General features: G+C 42.4%; 1 protein-coding gene across 3 annotated transcripts in view; it reads right to left on the bottom strand.

Annotated features, from left to right (window-relative positions):
• Nucleotides 1-19,354, bottom strand: part of Kank1 (KN motif and ankyrin repeat domains 1) — a 53,657-nt gene extending 34,303 nt beyond the window's left edge. For 2 of the 3 annotated variants that reach the window (XM_077797017.1, XM_077797018.1), the window contains exon 1: nucleotides 19,235-19,354. In XM_077797017.1, coding sequence (XP_077653143.1) covers nucleotides 19,235-19,271 — 37 coding nt within the window. In that variant the 5' untranslated portion in view covers nucleotides 19,272-19,354. Of the gene's footprint in view, nucleotides 1-12,645; nucleotides 12,914-19,234 lie in introns of those variants that run through there. The other variant, XM_026413050.2, reaches the window with a different exon arrangement.
• Between the last annotated feature and the right edge of the window lie 504 nt (nucleotides 19,355-19,858).

The raw sequence follows: 19,858 nt of genomic DNA, 5'->3' as shown, positions 1-19,858 counted from the left end.
TTATACTCTATGTATGTATAGTTGGCCAAAAATACATTCTACTGTCATGTACAACTAAAAATAATTGAAAAGAAAGAAAGACGCAGCACAGATCCCATTTGAAACAGTAACAGGGCTCTTTTTAAAATTGTCCAAATCATGAAAGAAAAGAAACCAAAATGTTTCAGACTGAAGGAGACTAAAGAGGTAAGACAGTAGTCTCTTTGCAATACCACACTCCACACAGAAAGAGAACAAGTATGGTAAAATGTCAACCATTGGGGAATCTGATCTGGCGAGGAAGGGGTAAGAGTTATTCTATAAATTTTCTGTAAGCTTAAATTACTTATAAATTTTAATCCTCCCTCCCTTCCCTTTGCTTCATCATTTAGGGTGTGCCATCCAGTCCCCAGGGAGCACAGCCAAGACTCTGCTTCTGCTCATACTGCAGCCCGTTTTCAGGTCAGATGTCCTTGCTCTCTGGTGTTACATATTCTTGGAGGAATTTTACCTTTGTTTGAGATCTCTTTGGCAACTTGTATGGCTTCTAAATTAATCTTGTGGATTGACATGCTCAGAGCCCCATTATTAAAAAAAAAGAAAGAAAGAAAGAAAGAAAAAAGTCTAAAAGCTCCATTAAGTCTACAGCAATATAACCCAAAACCAGCATCTCCCAGGTTCCTCACCTCCCTGAACCTCACATACCAAGCAACTCTCGCCTCGCCCTGTCTTTGCTCATTCAGTCCCTCAGCCCAGCACACCCTTCCCCAGACTCTCCCAACTATCAAAACTCAATCAAAGCCTCTCTTACCGCTCCCCGCCCCCCACAGGGACTCTGTCCTATAAAGACCTGGTTACCTTCTTCCCTCCATTCTCCTAAAATATGTTGATCATATACAATGACCTGTGTTATGGTTAGCAGGCACAAGTTCATCCTCCCCATCAGACTGTGTTTGGGGGAGGAAGAAACCAAGCAGTGTTTATTTTTGTGACCCTTAGTGCCTCGCATGGTACTTGGCACATAGCATGCTTAAAATTCGGAATTAAAAACAGAACAAAACAAAACAAAAACAAAAACCTCACATCTCTGGACTTACTGATAAATAAGTATGGTGGAAGAAGAGTGATCAGAAGTAGGCACTCTGGGGCCAGACTGCCCATGCCACTTCCTAGCAATTGGCAAGATAGATTATATCCCAACTGTTCAACTGGGAAAATAATAGCACCCGTGTCCTCTTGTTGATGTGGGCATGTGGAGTGATACTGGGGTCTGTACTACTTTAACTGGATTCCTCCATTTACCTGGGGAAGGACACAGCCCTGGCATCCCAGCAATGACCCAGGATTCCTCCCTTATACTCTGCCCCGACTCCCATGAAGTCAGGGTTTGAGGTATCTGTGATACCTTCACAATCAAGTGAGTCTGCTAAATTTTTGAGGTCTACATTGGTTTCTGCTTCATAGAATGGATGAGGAAGATGCTGGTGGGGACCTGGCAGGGGATGTGCATGTTCACATGAGGGCTGGGGAGGGTAGTGGTTTGCACAGGGAGCCCTAATCCAGCATTAATTATACACAGGAAAGAAATAAAATGAAGCAAAAGTGGACAAACACCCCCAATTCTTAAAAGTATGTTAAAATGTTTAAGACGACAAAGGTTCACACTGATGGTTCTGAGCACCTTCATTCTGCTGCCCCAGACAAATCCTCAGAGCAGAGGACACTTTAACAAACACTGTGCAGAAACAGTACTTGAGAACCAACCAGTGTACTTCCGTGGCAGGCATCCAGAAAGGCCCAAGTGTGGAAAGGTATAATTTTCTTTTTATAGGACAAGAACAGGAGTTATAAATGTTTCCTAGCTCACAGACAAGCAATGGGTAGCAAGGGCCCAGAGTCATACAATGCAGTGCAGTGACAAAATTTGCATGTGTAAAATGAGGGTACCAATGGGACACTGTAGTTTCCAAAGCTGCTTCTACACTAGACTCACCATTGACTGTACTTGACATAAATTTTTTCAAAACACACCATGCCATGTGACGAGGTGAACACAAATTGATCACAGCAGCTGTCAGGCCAGGTGAGCTCAGACAGAGGCGCCTGTGGCCTTGCTCTCTGCAGGTCCCATTCAACAGAACCTTTCTAGCTGCCTCCTAACTGGCATGGCCAGGTGGCCCCCAAGTGCAGAGTCCTTTTGGCCATGCCATCAGTTCAACTCTGGATAGGACTTCAGAGGCCAGAAGCTAAGTAGCAGGTGAGAGTGAGGGGGAAGAAAGTGGGAAGGGTCACTATTCCTGGCAAGGGAACAGCTATGTCTTACTAAAGGCAGTGGGGTTTAGGGAATCATGTGACAGAAGAGGGCACCCACCTCAGGGTCTGCACAGTGGCCCTCTTCTCCTGAAATCGATCTGGGAATAGCCAGGGTTCCATGAGCGCCTCAGTGCCTGGTTTTCACCAGCCCAGGCCACACTGCTCTCTAATGCACAGAGGCTAATTTAAAGAATCACTGCTGAAAAACTGTCCTAATTTGGGCTGGGGCTGTGTCTCAGTGGTAGAGCGCTTGCCTAGCAAGCGTGGGGCATTGGGTTCGATTCCCAGCACCACATAAAAACAAAGTTATTTTTAAAAAATTGTCCAAATTCACCTCGCATGTACAGAAAAAAACTAGCCTGGGTACTAACTGCTGTTTTCCAAACTTTTTTCAAAAATTACAGGTTCTAAGGGTAAGTAAAAAATGTGCCAGTTCAAAGTGTAATTTTGTGAGACACAGAGAAGGTGCACAAGCTAAGTCTTTGGGATAGAAAAGACTTTTTCTTACAAAATAATAAAGTTTTTTTGGGGGGTGGTAGTGATGAAAAACTATAGTATGAATCCCAGCTGTTATTTTGTTTTATAGTGCTAATATAAGAAAAGGAAACCCACTTTAACAGACCCCGAGCAACTCCCCATTAGAAAAATTAAACTGAAAACAAAAGACTAAAGATGGATTTAACACCCAAAGAGGGAAGTTCTGAAATTTAAGTAAGTCATAAACTCAAGTCTTAGCATATATGTATAACCTTTCACTCTTGCAACAATGACATCTTTATGTTAAAGCCGTAGCTAAAGCTGAAATTTTCACTGAACCGAAAACCAAGTCCTGAGTTATCCTTTCCAGCCTGTAATAAAAGTAAATATTTTTCATACCATACAGAGCTTGACTTTATATTTCACCAGCACCCACCCAAACGTCACGCTCTCTGTGTCTCTTTTTTGGGCATTCTTACTTACCCACCCAGAAACAAAATAACTGTGATTTTCAGCAAGCAGGAAGCCAAGTCTCGGGCATCCTTCCCTCAGCATTAAAGGGACTGCACACATTAGCAGGCACAGAGCCCAGGAGCTGTTGCCGAGAACTTATTTATACCCATTTGGAATTTCCTGACCAACTAACAGCCTGCTGGCCATGGGATTTAATTCCGGGACACTCAGCGTCAGTGAGACAGCAAAAATTACTGATGAACCAAACTGTGAGGAAGGATCTTAATGACAAGAAGCAAAGGCAGACCCTGCCCCCTTCTAATTTTTCAAACTGTCATCATCCTCTTTAGACCCATGAAATTTTGACCTAGAAATGCAGCTATAAACCTGCTAATTCTAGGAAGAACTTAGAAAAAGGGAGCAGATGTTTCCTCATTCTTCGTGCTAACTTATTCTCTCTCCCTCCAGCCCTTCAAGGCTCAGAGGGGCTTCTGTTATAACTTGAGCCACAGCTTAGCTTGAGAAAGGGAGAGGTTCAGTCTAAGTCTGAGCCCAAGCTGGGCTAGAGGCAAGTACCTTTCCTGGGTTTATTCTCATGAGAGGCAACATGTAATCTAAAGGCTAAAAACACCAGATGTAAACCACAGACCCCACCCCCACCCCCACCCCCTTAAGCATTTTATCCCAAATTAGATCATATTACTTTCAAAGCTGCAGAGTTATTTCCCAAACAAGTACACTCTGCTTTGGGGTGATAACATCATTGAGCAAACTTTTGTTTTAAAAAGTTAGTAAGCGTGCTATATCCCTAAAATGCTTAAATTGATCACAAAGGGGGATTTTTTTTTTTTTTTAATGTCTGCTTCACTTGCGTCTAAGTACATAGGTAAATATGGAACAAGTTATGCTTGAATTCCGTCTCAGGGCAAACAAGCAAAGCTAGTTCTAAATAATAGGACAGAGATCAACAAAGATTAGCAACAACTCTAAATAGCCTGCTTAGTAAAAATTCACAAGGGGGAGGGGGGACACGGGACGGCTGTGTGAGGAGAGGCGGTGTTTTAGGAAGACCCATGGGACTGCCTGGGTCACTGGTTATCTTGGGGTCAGCACATAACCTACCTCAATCCGTTCACCTTCTTCATCCTCCTTCTTATAGGATCACAGTGAGGGGATGGATATCTGATCATCTTTGAGACAGATATTTTTTGAGTGAAGCTATAGATACTTTTAAAAAGTGGGGGAGGGGTCTTTATTCCATGTTGCCCAGGCTGGCCTCAAACTCTCAGGCTCAACTGATCCTCCCACCTCAGCTCTTAGAGGCTAGGACTATAAGCTGGGCTCCAAAGGCTTAACTTTTAAAGATGTAGCACTCATTTGAGGTTTTTTTTTTTTTTTTTTTTTTTTTTCCCTGAATAAACCAACTGATTCATAGAAACAACAAACTGAGAACAAAGTTTCAAGTGCCAGATACTTTGATGATCAGGTCCCAATAATTCCAAATCACTGTACCCACCAACTCGATAACCTCCATGAATAAGAGATTTGAATTAGGCTTTCTTTCCCCTTTGAGCTCTCATTTATGCACCATGTACTTCACCCATTGTAAGCGCAGTTTGATGAATTTTAGTAGACGTATAAAGTTGATATATAGAACATAGCCATCACCCTAAAAATTAGTCATTTGCCTTTTTGTGTTTGCAGGGCTGGAGACGGGACCCAGGGCATCACGCATGCCAAGCAGGTGCTCTACCACTGAGCTGTACATCCCTTCTCTGTCGTTTGCTTTTAATAAAGAAATTTTCTTCTATTTTTTTTAATTAGCTATTTTATAGATGTTATTATATTCAAAACTAAATTTTAATATGAAAAATATGTTCTTAAGAATTAAACTGAAGAAAGCTTTGGATTGTATTGTTTCTTGACACTATAAAAACACTCTGCTAAATTTTCACTATAAATACTGTGTTCTGGTAATAACATAGCTTATTTTGTGAAGGAGCTGAAGAGGATCATCTTGCTAAGGTCACTTATGCTTGATCCTGTGGGTGTGCCCATGCACACCTAAGGAGGAGGTCCAGCAGAAAAAGTCATTGTATGAAAATGAACGTCTAGTCCTTCCTTTGGATGACAGGGCTGGGGAGGGAAACGACTGAAAATACTAGCTCATTCAGTCTGGAAACCTTCAGTCACAAAGGTTCTCACCAATGTGAGAAAGACACGCCTATCTGCTCTTAAGAAGCCAAAGGAGCTGTGGGAAGAAGAGGTACTTAAGGCTGTTCTGCTGATAGAGGGGGAGGGGCCAGAAAATGCAGCACCCAGGGAGAAGGGAGACAGACCACTGTGCAAGGAGGCTTCTGTGACGTGCACTACACCTCCAGTCTTTGTCCCAGGATGGTGGCTCCACAACTTTGGGACTACAATCAGGCACATCTGAAGCCAAACAAGATGACTGTACCAAGAATCTCCCCGACAGCCTGCCCCCTCATCTAGAGAAAGGATTGGAAGTTCAATTAAAAAGTGAATGGGGAGGTGGATTGCACTGCAGAAACCTCAGGATGCCCATCTCTCGACATACGCTGATTTACCTTCCTTCTGGATGTGCTCCTCTTGTTTTAGATGGATTTCACAGCACCCTCCCAGGCTCGCCCTACTGCACGCATGCCCTGGGCTTTCAGTCTAACAGCCTGCCCACACCCTCCCCAACCACCCACAGTGCACAGTTCTTCCAGACCACACTGATGCAAGTGCTTTATGCATTCATGAACTTGTGTAATTGTCACATAACCTTCTAGTAAGAGTAATCTGGGCATTTAAAGGATGAACTTATGTCACTCATAAGCTACTGTTGTTCCACTACTACATTCATACTATGTCGTACCAAAGGCTATAAACTAAGGATATTCTCTCCTGTAGTCCTTAGAGGGAAAAGAAAGGTGGATGGCGGAAGGGAGCTGGCAGTCCTGAAGCTTGGGGAGGAGAAAAGCATCCTCGTTTTTCAGGGATTTGCTTCTACTGTTCCTTCCCCCTCTGTGGAAGCCCCCAACCTTCTCAGGCAAAACTCTTCTAAGTTTGCAAGGACCAGACAGAACATCAGCTTCCCCTGAAACCTCCCCTTACCCCCTCTCCAGCCACCTTTCCCCTCGAGGTCTCAGAGCAGCTTGTTCCCATCTGGGCATGCATCATAAATCCCTTATGAACTTACAGAGCTTTGTCCTTTTCATCTCAACCAGTGCTGCACCCTGAGACCTTCAGTGGACGGGACACATTTGATTTCATTCCTCCTTGAGGAGTGAAACTCTGAGCATTTGTTTTCTTTTATAGAGCTCTATGACTATGCCAAGGACTCCTAGTCCACACCCTCATTTTACAGAGAGGCAGGACTCTGGGTGCAGAGAGGTGTCAGACTTTAGCTCTGCTATTCAAGGTGATGGCGCCAAGCCTGGAACCTCCCAGAGCAGGTACTCTAGTGCCAGAATTTTCTCCCCACTGCTGGGCTAAAATGCTGGGACTGTTTTTAAAAATGCTGACTTCCACACCCACTCATGAATCACAATCTCCTGGGGTGGGGCTGGGATATGAGACATTTTAAAATCTCTCCAGGTGCTAGGCACGATGGAGCATGCCTGCAATCCCAGTGGCTTGCGAGGCTGAGGCAGGAGGATGGCTAGTTCAAAGCCAATCTCAGCATCTTAGTGAGGCTCTAAGCAACTCAGTGAGACCCTGTCTCTAAATATAAAAAGCTTTCCAGGTGATACTATTCTGTATTCAGGGATGAGAACCATGGTATTTTATCTGTAGCACTGGAGACTGAACTCGAAGGCATTTACCACTGAGCTACGTCTCTAGCCCTTCTGATTTTTTATTTTGAGACACGGTCTCACTATGTTACCCAGGCTGGCCTTAATTTATAATCCCCCTGCTGCAGCTTTTGGAGGCGCTGTGCCACCACACCCAGCTAAACTATGCAAACTTTGCAACTTAAACCATGTTTTTGTTGTTGTTTTTTTTTTTTTTTTTGATTTCTAGAAAATTAGAGCCCCACTTAAACAATCAAGTCCCCTCAGGGTCTAGGCCACAAGTATAAATACCTTCAGTGTGAAACTGGTATAAAAAGGAAAGGATAATGAAGGTTTGGGGAGACTGAGCACTCGCCATGACTGAGGCCATGGGGAAGAACATACCAGGGAGGCCAGATCGAATCCTCCCTCTCCCAAAGAAGCTGAAGAAATTGGCTTTTATATGAAATTAACTATTTTAAAAAAAATCTTGGAAGTTAATTCAAATTAGAACACAACATTGGATTGGTCATGCACGACACACCCTCAGTCCACACCTGACATCAGCAAGGACTTCTTGCTGCTAATCCTTAGTGTCCCAATTTCATTTGTTTCTAGACCTTTCCTTTCCCCATTTTCCAGCTGGTCATCTCCTTCTTTCTCATTGTAGATGGATTTTTATCTTACAAGCTTTTTGGGGAAGAAGGACAAATTATAACACAATTCACAAAAACTATTTTAATTCTGTTGCATATTAGTTTGATTATCTCTTATGTTTAAATTTAGCTCTTTATCTAATGAGACACTTTAAGAAAACAACCACACCACCACCCTAGACTCCCTCTTGGGCAAACGTGCCTTGTAAAAGCTCTACCCATGAGTACTGATCATAAAAAGAGATACATTGAAGACAGAATGCTCTGCTTCCCTTCTCAGATGGCCTGGGCTATTTCTGGCATGTGGGAGACTCCACCCAACCCCATAAAGAATTCAAATACCTTATTATACGTGTCCTCTCACCTCAGACTTGTGAGATGGGGTATGATTCCAAAAAGCTGGGTGTCTAAGGACCTCTAAGGAGAGATAACGTGGGTGTGGTTCCTGTCCACCACACCAAGGCTCTGTCTCCACCCTATCACAGCCTAAAGAGGGCTGCAGGACTTGCAGGGGATTAAAAGGACAAGTCCAGCAAGGGCCCCATGCCCTTTCCCTCCTGTTAGTTGTGTGCCACACACTACATCGGGTTTTGGAAAAGCACTTCTTACTTGCCTGGATTAGTAGAATCTGCTTATACGGTAGACTTTCCCAGGAGAGGCCACTCTACATTCAATAGGAGGAGGGTGTGCCTGGGTGGTTCGATTCCTGCCAGGACAGTGACATTAGAAAGAAGATACAGTCCCATGGCCCAAAAGACAAGCAAAAGTCCTCTGTCTTTGTAATCCCTTACTCACCAAAGGGCATTTCCCGGAACACACAAAGGCTTAAATGGGAGTCATACCAAGTTTCTACACTCCGGGCTTTCTCTATAGTCTGGGTTGCCTCACCATTATTATCTTCATCAAATTTTAAGAGACTGTCTCATAATATATTTTCTATCCAAGATGTAATATCAACATTTTAAAAAGCTAAATGACGAAATGAACGGTGGTCAGAGAACTAAATAAGAGAATTAAAACCTTACATTAGATTATCACAAAAATGATAATGGCTTAAGGGATAGTAAATGCTATTTGTTTTCTCATAGCTCATAAGAGTTAAAAAGTGGAGAGACTTTCCCAAGGAAAGAGTGAGGAAAGAAGCAGGTAAACCAATGGGCCAGACTCCCAGAGGTCACCAGCTTAGTTCCTTATCCACAGTTCCAACCAAACCCGACCAGATAAGCCCAGGGCAAGAGGAACTGACTGGAGCTCCATATCCTTTCTCCCCCTCTGGCTGGACTGCTAATAATTGCAGTGAAAGGAGGAAAGACAGGCCATGGGAGTTAGAAATCACCTCTGACAATAATCCTTCCAGGGACAACCACATTATACCTGGTCATCTCTCTCTGAAACACAAAGCATTTCCGACAATTCCATTTTAAGGCTTCCTTAGAGCCAATGATGGAGAGAAAGAAGGTACAACAACTTTTACAAGAAGCCGCAGAAGCAAGACAATTTTGTGTGACATGCCACCTGTTTATTCAGGAGAAATTCCAAGGGGAGCTGCCAGAGCATGAATTAACAGGGTAATCGACGGAGACTTAGGAGAACAGACTGGAAGAAAACTGCAAAGACCGGAGCAGCATCAGACTAGTAAGCAGCCTGGGGCGGACTGTTTGCTCCAGGTTCTATGCCCAGCATTGGTCAGCACGACATGAAGACTATGCAAATGTTTACTGTTTGAACACGGAGTCTGCTGGCGCTACAGAATTCTCAGCAAGGCAAGATAGGCCAAGAAGAAGATAACATGACTCTTAACCTCTTAAACCTTAGAGTTTACAGGTCAGAGAGGCACATGACCGCAACTAAAAGCAAGTGATGGCAACTATTTCATAGAAATACAAAGCACTCTAGGAATAGAGAGGAAGGGATGAATCTCGCTGGGTTTATCAAGAACACTGTTGGAGGAGGAGAGAGTGGCAGGACTTGAAGGATAGATAAGAAGGGTCTGCATTATTAGATATGGGAAAGTCACCCAGGACCGGAGAACAGTGCCTTAAGCAAAGCCATGAGCTGGGCAGCAGGGCACAGCAGGATGGGTGGACAGCTGCTGGGACTGAGCCAATGCCCCTCCTTCTTACATAAGTCTGCATGTATCTAGACCCACCACCTAGAGCTGTAGAAGACTGGCAAGGCCATAGTTTTTGCAGGCACGAGGCTGGATGAAAACAGAGTTAAACCATAATTTCTGTCAAAATAAGGCCCCAAACAAAAGTTCAAAGTTATAAAGTTAGTAAAAGTATGTGTGGGGGTGGGGTGGGTGGGTGGGGAATAAAAGAACACAAAGCTCAAGGATCTGTAATCTTGCCAGCCATCCTTAACAAAACAAAACCATAAAGTAGTGAGAAACAAAGCAAAGAGTAACTTTCACTATGCCTTGGGGCTGGCCCATTACACAAAGGAGAGAAGCAGGGGCTGTTCTGCCAAGTAAATCTGTGTGGTCATTCTAAAGAAAGCAACTGAATGAATGAACTTATTGAATTATTTCTGCAGAATTCCATATCATTCCTCCCAGTAGTTGCCAGACTACACCCGATTTAAATTCACCACTGTGTGGATACTCTACTCTCTCATCATCAAAATGTCCTGGGGAACAGAACACCAAAGACAATACCATAGAGGAAAAGCCCCCAGCTCTAAGCCCCCTTTACCTTTCTGGAAGAGGCTCTGTCTCAGGATTCTTCATTTAAAATCAGTATCCTGAATTCCAGCTGCTGACTTCTTGTGCTCAGATAAAGTCCTAGCACCTCTCCTCAGAGGATAGACAGCTCCAGTATGTGTGCAGGATTCAAGGGAGTGTGTAGGGAAGGGCCTGCTGTGACTCCTTATGGGACAAGTTGAGAGGTAACCAACCAGAGTCTATGATGTGCTGTGTCTGTTTCCCCTCATACTGCCAATCAGCTGTCTCTGGGGCAGACTGGAAGATGTGTGAATTATGGTGCTAATGGAAAAATCTGGTGGTACAGGGCTTTGGTGTTTTGCAATTTTTTCCTATAAGCTACATTGTTGGAATGGTTTGACAGGCAAACCACCCCTTCCTCCCCGACTGGCCTACAGACTTCCAGGTCTCCACCCTTGTGTGTTGTAAAACTCTGTCTCATCAGGCTGATTCACCACTCGAACAGGCAGGCACCAGTTAGGGTACATGCTACATAAACTGGGCAAATACTTCTGCCTCCTCTGCCAGGTCATGGGAAGACAGACCAGTCTCTGTCCTCCCAGTTGGAGGAGAAGGAGCTTCCCCAAAAAAACATTTCTATGGTGTGTCCTTGATTTGAATAAAGCATCTGGGCCAATCAATCTAAGATACCAATGGAAAGAAACTGCATCAGCTATACTTTGGTAGGTATATATATATGGACGTAGATGAAGAGGGTAATAAGAGCAGAGGAGGAAAGAACTTTTTTAGGTTTTATTTATTAGAAGAAAGTATGAGTTGATGCATATAACTAAGGTTACAAAGATATTAAGCACCGGGCTTGAGTTACTAGAAATATCCCCCTCTATTCCTGCAGGATACTCTTAAATATGCCTATGGTACAGAGACACTTAAAATGACCAGGCCTATTGAACAGTTGGTGCAAGGGAAGAGGCATTCAAAATAGAGGGTTATCTCCAACCCAAGGAGATTAGCAGGATGAGCAGAATCAATGTTTTCACAAAGTTTGCAAAGCTGATAGGATTTATCAACAAACATAAATACTGTGAGAATAAATCCTGAAAAACCACATAGCTATGTTTTCATTCTACCTAAATGAATCATATCTGAAATACAAATAAAAGTTAAATTTTAAAAAAAGGAACTATAATGAACATAGTACTTGTGACTATGAATAGCAAACTGTTTCCATAAATGGGTACACTAGTCCCATCTCCTTTAAATAAAAGTCTTTATGGCGAAACTGTAAGCAAGACTATAACCTTTGATCCAGCTTGGACAACTACTGAATCACTCAAATTTCGCTTGCCATGGATCAGACAGTTAAGAATACCCCCGTTTGACTTTCAAGATAAGAACAAATCCCACAATCCCCCAAATCTGCCCCTTGGCAAAGGTCTCTTTCACATTTAGTTCTACTTTTTATCTGTTGATTAGAAAGGCCTTTGGAATATTTGGGAATATCACTTAATCTAAATTTTAGCCATGCTTTGCTCTAACAATTGCTAGAATAAGAAATCTGGTTCCAATAGTGAAAAAAAATTTTTTTTCTCAAAATAGCAGCATACTTATTTTTAAGTGGTGAGATCACTTGTTCTTATAGAACTACCAGCTGAGGTCACTAATGCTGTATGCACAAAGGAGCCACATATTTTAAACCTTCTCCTGTTTTCAGGCTTCCTAATGAACTGCAGCCCAAAAGCAGAACCCAACATGGTCTCTAAATATGAACATATTTTTCCTAAAGCATATGGAAATGAGTAAATCAGTTAACAGCTCATTCCAAATATATTTAATGCAGAAGCCAAGAAAGGAAAAAAAAATCCATTTTTATTTGGGCTGAAAATTTCTACAACCGTTTGAATGTATCTTATAAAATCTGATTTCCTGGTTGCGTCTTCTTTAAGGTGTTTATTAGAAAAGTCTACTCAATGCAATTTTTAAAATTTTTGCCAGAAATAGAATTAAGAATTTATTACTTTCTATGAATCTGAGAACTATGCTAATATTTTTCATGCCAGTTAGAATCAAACAGTTTTTTACAGAAAAGAACCCCAATGCAGAAGATGAGCTTTAGCTACTTATCTTTCTCTAAGCCCATACAAATGCTCCTCAGAAACTGCACAAAAAAGATGAACTGAAATTATACAGAACACAGGAAGAAAGCAAAACATCACGGAAAAAGGAAGCAAATGAGCTATACTTTTTGATGGGCTCAGCTAGCCCACCCAAGTCCTTCCAGAAAGAGGGGAAGTGCATAATCAGAAATAAATGCCAATGTACTCACGCTGGGAAGTCTGCAGGCTACATGCAAATCTTTGTAGGAAGGGCTGTTGTGATCCCTGGACTAAGAGTCTCTTGGAATAGCAGCAACCGCTCAAGTTCTTAACATAGTGAATCTCTCCACTACTGTTTTTATTTTGTGTTTTTTTTTTTTTTCTTTCTTTCTTGTTAGCACCTACAGAGCATCTGGGTAGAAATCTCCAACCCAAGGGATTCTTGTCCAGCACCGGGGAATAGAAGGAGTGCGATTCTATCCTAGCTAGACCCGAGCAGGCTAGTACTCACTGGAAGACAAATCGCCCTTCCTCGGCTTAGCTCTGTCTGAAATCTGATGCTTAACCCATTACGACTTGCTCAAGGTTTGGAGCAAGAAAGCTTATAAGGTGAAGTTGGCTGCAGCTTTGAGAGTTTATAAAAGAGGCAAGCCCTGACCAGGAAGAACTTCCGAAAAACCTCTGCAAGGGCTGGATGAATTCTGGCATTTTGATTAACCAGACAAGAGAGACTCCAAAAGCCAGGGTCTACTATTCGTAGGTGGTCCTGGCATTTTAACAGCTATGAAATTCAAATATAACTGCTTCACGCTCGAAAAAAAGAAATCTTCTCAAACTCCACCACTGTAAGAAAACAAATGATTGCACTTATAATCCTCAGTGTGAAATTAGCCTTCAATCGACTAATAACTGACAGTTTCAATTGAAGCCAAAATCTCCTTAAATTCAATTAATAAACACTTCTAATGCTAGAGTGAAACTGCAAGGTGTAATAAATATTACTTTATTAGAATAGGATTATTAATTTGGCTCAGTAAAATAATTCACATTAAGGGAAAAACATAACATAATCCCTATCAGGGAGGGTATTTTATTTTTGAGTCAAGAAAGACAGTGTCTCACTGTGTTGCCCAGGCTGGTCTCAAACTCATGAGCGCAAGCTCTCCTCCTACCTCAGTTTCCAGAATAGCCAGGATTATGGGAGACTTCCACTGGACCTGGCTATTTTGAACCATTCTACTTTCAGGCTTTATGTAGATTTCTGATCTACAGACTTTCCCCTTGATCTGTTCCATCAGACCTTCAGGGATAACATTCTTCCAAGTTTTAAGGTTGATATAAATGCCTTGAACAAAGAAAAAAGAGCCCACATCTAATTTCCTTAACTCAGCATGTGAGCCAGGAAAGTTGTTTTGTCATCTTAGGATAGGAAAGGGAGGAAAGAGAACTGAAAACAAAACCTCTTACCTACATTTCTACAGTGTTAGGCAACTTTTGTTTTACCCCCTCCGCTCTTCTGGTTGTCTGATCATACAGTACGTACGGGGAAATAACAAACAAGAACACACATTTCAATCCTACTGCAAGCGGAATAAGGGGGCCCTGGAAGTTACAGAAGGAGCCCAGAAGTTACAGCAGCCTGTTCCAACCAGCTCACGCTCTCCCCTTAGGGTGACGGTGGCCGGACAGGTCTAAGACTCACCACCATGGAGGCACCACCTCTGCTGTGCTGTGTCTTTCCTTACAGTCTCAGAAAAGAGCAGGTTCGTTCTAGCAGGACCAGTCAGAGCAATGTAGTCTTATGTTGATAAATAGCACACAATTCCCGCCCAGGTTCGCTGCAGTGGGCCCAGAGTTCTGTTTGAGAAATGCTCCTGCCCAGAAAAAATATTTACACAGCCGAGAGTGGGCTGCATGTGCTGCAGCTCTGCCTGCTCCGCAGGAGTCTTCAGCTGTCTCCTGGACCCACCTTATCAGTGGCCTTTGGACCTCATTTGAGATCAGCATAGAGACAAAACCTGAAGCCAAATAACTGACCAGGGTAATAAGAATCAAGCCTCACAGCAGCTTTAGCAGCCATGTAATAACAGCCCCTGCCCTTTCACCCACTTGTCCTGTTTCTGTGATATTATTCTCAGGAAACAATCAAAAAGGAGAAGAAAAATGACTAAGCAAGAGGATGTTCTCTGCATCATCATCTACAATGAGAAATATGCAAATGTTCAATCCAAACTACCAAACAAAAAAGGAAGGGTAATTCAACTGCTAGAAACAGTCTACAGAATAGTATATGGTCATCAAAAATATTAATTTGAAAACTATGGTCCCTGAAGAATTGGAAGAGTGCAAAGGATGTTAAAACCAAGAGCCGAGTTCTAAAATGTATGAAAACAAAGTTTGTTCTTTGGACAAAGACAAAAAAGGAAATACTAAAAACAAGGCCTTCTGTGGAATTTTGAGTGATTGTGCCCTATTTTCCTATCAAATTTTATAAATTTTATATTAATTTTTAAAAGTGCCTTAAATATATATGTATTATGTATGTGTGCATATGTGAGCGCGCGCGTGTGTGCGTGCATGTGTGTGTGTGTGCGTGTGTGTGTGTGTGTGTGTGTGTGTATAGAAAGAGAGAGGGAGAGAGCACATGTGTGAGAGCACAAATTATGAGAAAGCAAGAGAAACGAGAGCAAGGGAAAATGGAGAAAGGTAACTAGCAGCAAAAAATAAAATCAAGATGGAAAAGGTAGGCATAAAGCCACTTCACAATGCTCATCCATCCATTTCTCCAAATGTTGGGCAAGGCTGGAAATACAATTCTTGCCACAATGTCGCAGTGCTGGGCAGTCCGACACGAGGGCACTGGGCAGGTGTTGACCAGAACAGGAGCTCATGCAGACAACAGGCCAAGGTCCAAGGTGCAAGCCCCTGACATCTGACTTTTTTCTTTTTCGTGGTGCTAGAGATCAAATCCGGGACCTTACTCATGCTGGGAAAGCTTTCTACCACTGAGCTATACTTCTAGCCTATCAGTTTACATTTCAAAAAAAACCCAGGGGGGGGGGGGACAAACCAGAAATGTTTTTATAGCTTTTTGTTTTCTTCTGCACAAAAGTCTTGTGAAAAAGATAAGGCAGGTGTTGTTATTGTCATCTGACAAATAAGCCACTTGTTATTTGGCTTCCAAAGGAATTCTAAGCTCTAATTAAAGTTTCACAACGTTAATTAGAGTTCAGAGAAGTATCAATCAGTATCCAGTTCACAGCATGATTCAGGGACCAGGTAAAAAGCAGACTGTCCCCACCTCCACACCCTGAAGATATACAGCTATTTTCCTCTTTGCTTCCTCACTAGCTACAGCAGAACAGTCAAGAGCAATTTATGATGCTCTAATCTCATTACATTAACAGAAGAGTAGTCATGCTATAATAAAATGTTGTGAATAAATAAATACAAAACTGTACCAGTCAACAGAAGTAAGGTGGAGGCTCTGGTAAAAAACAGATAACATGATGACGAAGGATTGACAATGACAGGGTGGGTGGCAGGGAGGTGGATGCAATCTGGAAGGGGTACCCAGGTAGGGCGGTCAGGTTTAGCAACAAAAGTAGAATACCTGGTTAAATTTAAATTTAAATAGTACTTCTTCAATGTGAGTATGTCTGGCAACCCTGTACACAGGAGACCTAAACTTCCATTAGAATATATAATCCTGCAGGGTAGGGATCTTTTTTTTTTTTTAAACATTTATTCTTTTAGTTGTAGGTGGACACAATACCCTTATTTAATTTTTATGTGATGCTGAGAATCGAACTCAGTGCCTCATGCGTGCTAGGCAAATGCTTTTCCTCTGAGCCACAACCCCAGCCCCAGGGTAGGGATCTTTACCTGTTTGTTCACTGTTGTATCTCTAGTATCAGAAAAAGGACCTAGCATAGAGTAGGTGCTCAACAATCTTTGCCATGTACAGGTAAAGTTTACTGTGCTTGTCATATAAGTGCTTGTCATACAACCTACCTTTACATGTAGTATATGTCAGAAACTTATCATAAATCATACAAATGACACCATCAACTGCTCTCGTTTTAAAATCAGTGCCTTTTATCCAATCTAACTGAAGGACAGTGGGGATGTGTCCTTAATTAAAGACTAATTGGAAAATGAGCACACCATTTATTTCTAAGTGGTAGCATCACCAGTTATTCATTACTTTTTTTTAGACAATTGTATTTCGATATTTTCAATTGTCTATGGTGAGCGATCACATTCACACGTTTGCACATGGGTGTACACAAAGTGACTGAATGACGGCTGTGGGGAGCCACTGTGAATGACCACGGCTTCCAGTCCTGCATCCTCCACGAGGGTTGAGCTACAATCACCCATTCCTTTGTAATCCTACCCCATTGCCATTTTGGGGATAGAATGTTCCATGGAACCTCTCTGGCTGTGTTCCCTATATAAGAATAAAGAATTCTGGTGGCTCTCTTTTTCTAAGGACCGTTAGGGTCACAGAGCCGTCTCTGGAATATTGAAAAAGGTATTTCTATGTGGTTGCGGGCTTTCCTTTGTCGTTTTCTTGAGTACTGGACTAGTCAGATTTTGCGAACCTAGCATTAGGTTGCCGGCTAGGACGGCTGGAGATAGACTGTGCCTCTGAACAGATCTGCTTACAGAGGTCATGATCTGTACAACAAGGAAAAGCCTTCCCTTGTCTGGTCCAGACACCCTCCGTCACAAATCAGACAACTTTCTTTAGTTTTCGAACTCAAAGCCCAGTTCTGGCTGCAGGACACTGTGGGGAAGGAGACGTTATAGCTGGCCTCTCTGACCCCAGGAACAGGGAGAAAGTTGGAAAGGCATTAGGGCAAGCATGATAGGGATCTAAGCCCCGAAGATAGGACTTTGTCATAGACACCAGAGGGTGACCATGATGATGATGATGATGATGATGATGATGATGATGATGATGAAAATCTTGGCGGCATAATTCTACAGGACTATCGTGAGGACTAAAGGGTAATAATGTGGGCGGAGTATCTCGGCACCATGGTGTATAGTATATTGTCATTCGTATTTTTATTATGGACAGTCCCTGAGCAGAATCTATAAAAAGGACTAAGGAGGTGGGCAGTAGGAAGGACAAAGGAATGGACAGAAAAAATCTGATGACCCACAAAAAATAATTGAGTTTATTTGGGTTTGGGTAAGTCAGTGTTTTTGCCAGAGGGGTTTACTTTTGCATCTAGGATTGGTGAAACAGAAAGTCAGTCACACAAATGGGTGGGGAGTATAGCTCAGGGGTAGAGCACTTGCTTAATACTGTGAGGAAAAGTTAAAAAAAAACAAACAAACATATACAGCTGGGTGCAGCGGTGCATGCCTGTATTCCCAGTGACTCAGGAGGCTGAGGCAGGAGAATCTCGAGTTCAAAGCCAGCCTCAGAAACTTAATGAGGCCCTGTCTCTAAGAAAATATAAAAAGGCTGGAGATGTGGCTCAGGGGTTAAGCGCCTCTGGGTTCAACCTTTGGTACAAAAAAAAAAAAAAAAAAAAAAAAAAAAAATCACATACAGGGTTGGAAATGGCCATTTCTGTGGTCTCCTCCTCTGCTGTCTGAAAGTGCTTCACAGATTACACAGCATGTGTGACTACAAGTCTGGTGCTCCCTCTGATCCTCACTCCCAGGCAGACAGGCTTACCACTGTCTTACACTGTCTGCCCAGTGTTTCATGATTAGAGCTGCAGTTAGGACTCCACTTCTCATCTCCTGGCTCCAAAGCCACACACCATTCTCTACACAGCATTGCCACTGGGGGTGCTCAGAGTCAGCAGAGTTAGGACTGTGGACACAGGCTCTGGGAAAGAATTCCCAGAGGATTCCTGTTCTCACTCAGTCTGCTATTTGGCAGATAATTCAAAAGAAAAACAAATACTTGGCCTGCCATTTTAGACAGGTTGTCATCTCAGGTCATGGACCATCTCTCTGTATTTGTTTATGGATTTCTCCCAAATCTTACATAAGCAATATTTGGAATTCAACCTATAGATTCCTATAATATAACCGATGTAATAACTGGAATACGGGTCTGTTTGATCCAAACACGGCTCGTTGTATAGTACTTTATGGAGTCACTTTATGGAATACCCCCTCCCTTCCCCTTTCTCTCTGATTATTACCACCACCATCATCATCGTCATCACAGTAGGAATTATTTTCAACACTTAAACATATTTCTTCTCTCCTTCTTCAATCCCTTAGACATAAGCACGAGAACATATCTGTTATACCTGCATTAGCATTCAGGATTTTACATTTCCCTCTCAACACCTTGAAAGAATTGACTTAGATAAATAATTTACCTGATTTCAGTACAGAAAGTCTAAAGATAAATACAAATTTTCTAAGAGATCAAGTAAGGAACAATAAAACTTCAGTGGATACAAAATTGCTCTGTAATCCTACTTTTATCAAGGCCACTTGCTATTATCTATCTATTATTAAAAGACAAATTGTTTTGAGCAAAAGACATCATTTAAAACATAGACAGAAGGAAAAAGGTAAAAAAAAAGTGGGGGGTGGATTTCCTAAAACTCAAAGGGAGATCAGTAGAGGAAAAAGAACAAGGGGTGGAAGGTGGGGAAGGAAGGACAAAGTGCTAGGGAGTGACACTGGCCAAATTATATTTGTGTGCATGTACAAATACGTGACAACAAATCCCATCAACATGTACAACCATAGTGCACCAATAAAAATGTGGGGAAACACACACACACACACACACACACACTCCCTACCCCCACCTCCAGAGCCCAGAGTTACCTGAGGCACAGCCGTTAACCTTTGTGGTGTGAGCCATGCTGGCTGGAATCCAACGACAGACCCAGAAAGGAGCGAGGAGTCATGCAAATTTTATACATCAAGTTCCCAAAGGCATTCAACCTGAAACAATAAAGACAGCCCCATCAAAATGGATCATTTAAAAATATGTACAACACTAAATCTTAGAATTCTATTTACAAAAAAAGACGGCTGACGGAGAAAGCCAATTGGAATGGGGGAGAGAGACTGAGGACCCAGGAGGCAGCTGCAGTGGACCCGGACACTCAGTACGAAGACAGCTTCGGAGCCCATGGGCCAGGCACTAGGAACTGAAACACCTCCAAACACAACGCTCTTGCCCCAGATGTTAACATTTTATGAAAAGGTAACTGCGCAAATTTTTTGAGATGTTTGAAGTCCTTTCTCCCAACCCCTTTTCTCCATGCAGGCACCTCTCTAAAACACAAATCCAACCCAGTCAGTTACCCTCTTAAAAACAAAGCACAATTCAAAACCTTCCATTGTCCTATTGGAGAAACTTCAGATGACGGAAGAGGGCACAGAGTTTGGAAATGTTAGACTCCATGTGGGGCAACATATTTCTTATTTTATATTGATTTTCTC

Source organism: Urocitellus parryii, chromosome 4, assembly GCF_045843805.1.
Source record: "Urocitellus parryii isolate mUroPar1 chromosome 4, mUroPar1.hap1, whole genome shotgun sequence".
In the NCBI taxonomy this organism is placed as follows: Eukaryota; Metazoa; Chordata; class Mammalia; order Rodentia; family Sciuridae; genus Urocitellus; species Urocitellus parryii.
This window is presented reverse-complemented; position numbering and strand designations above follow the sequence as displayed.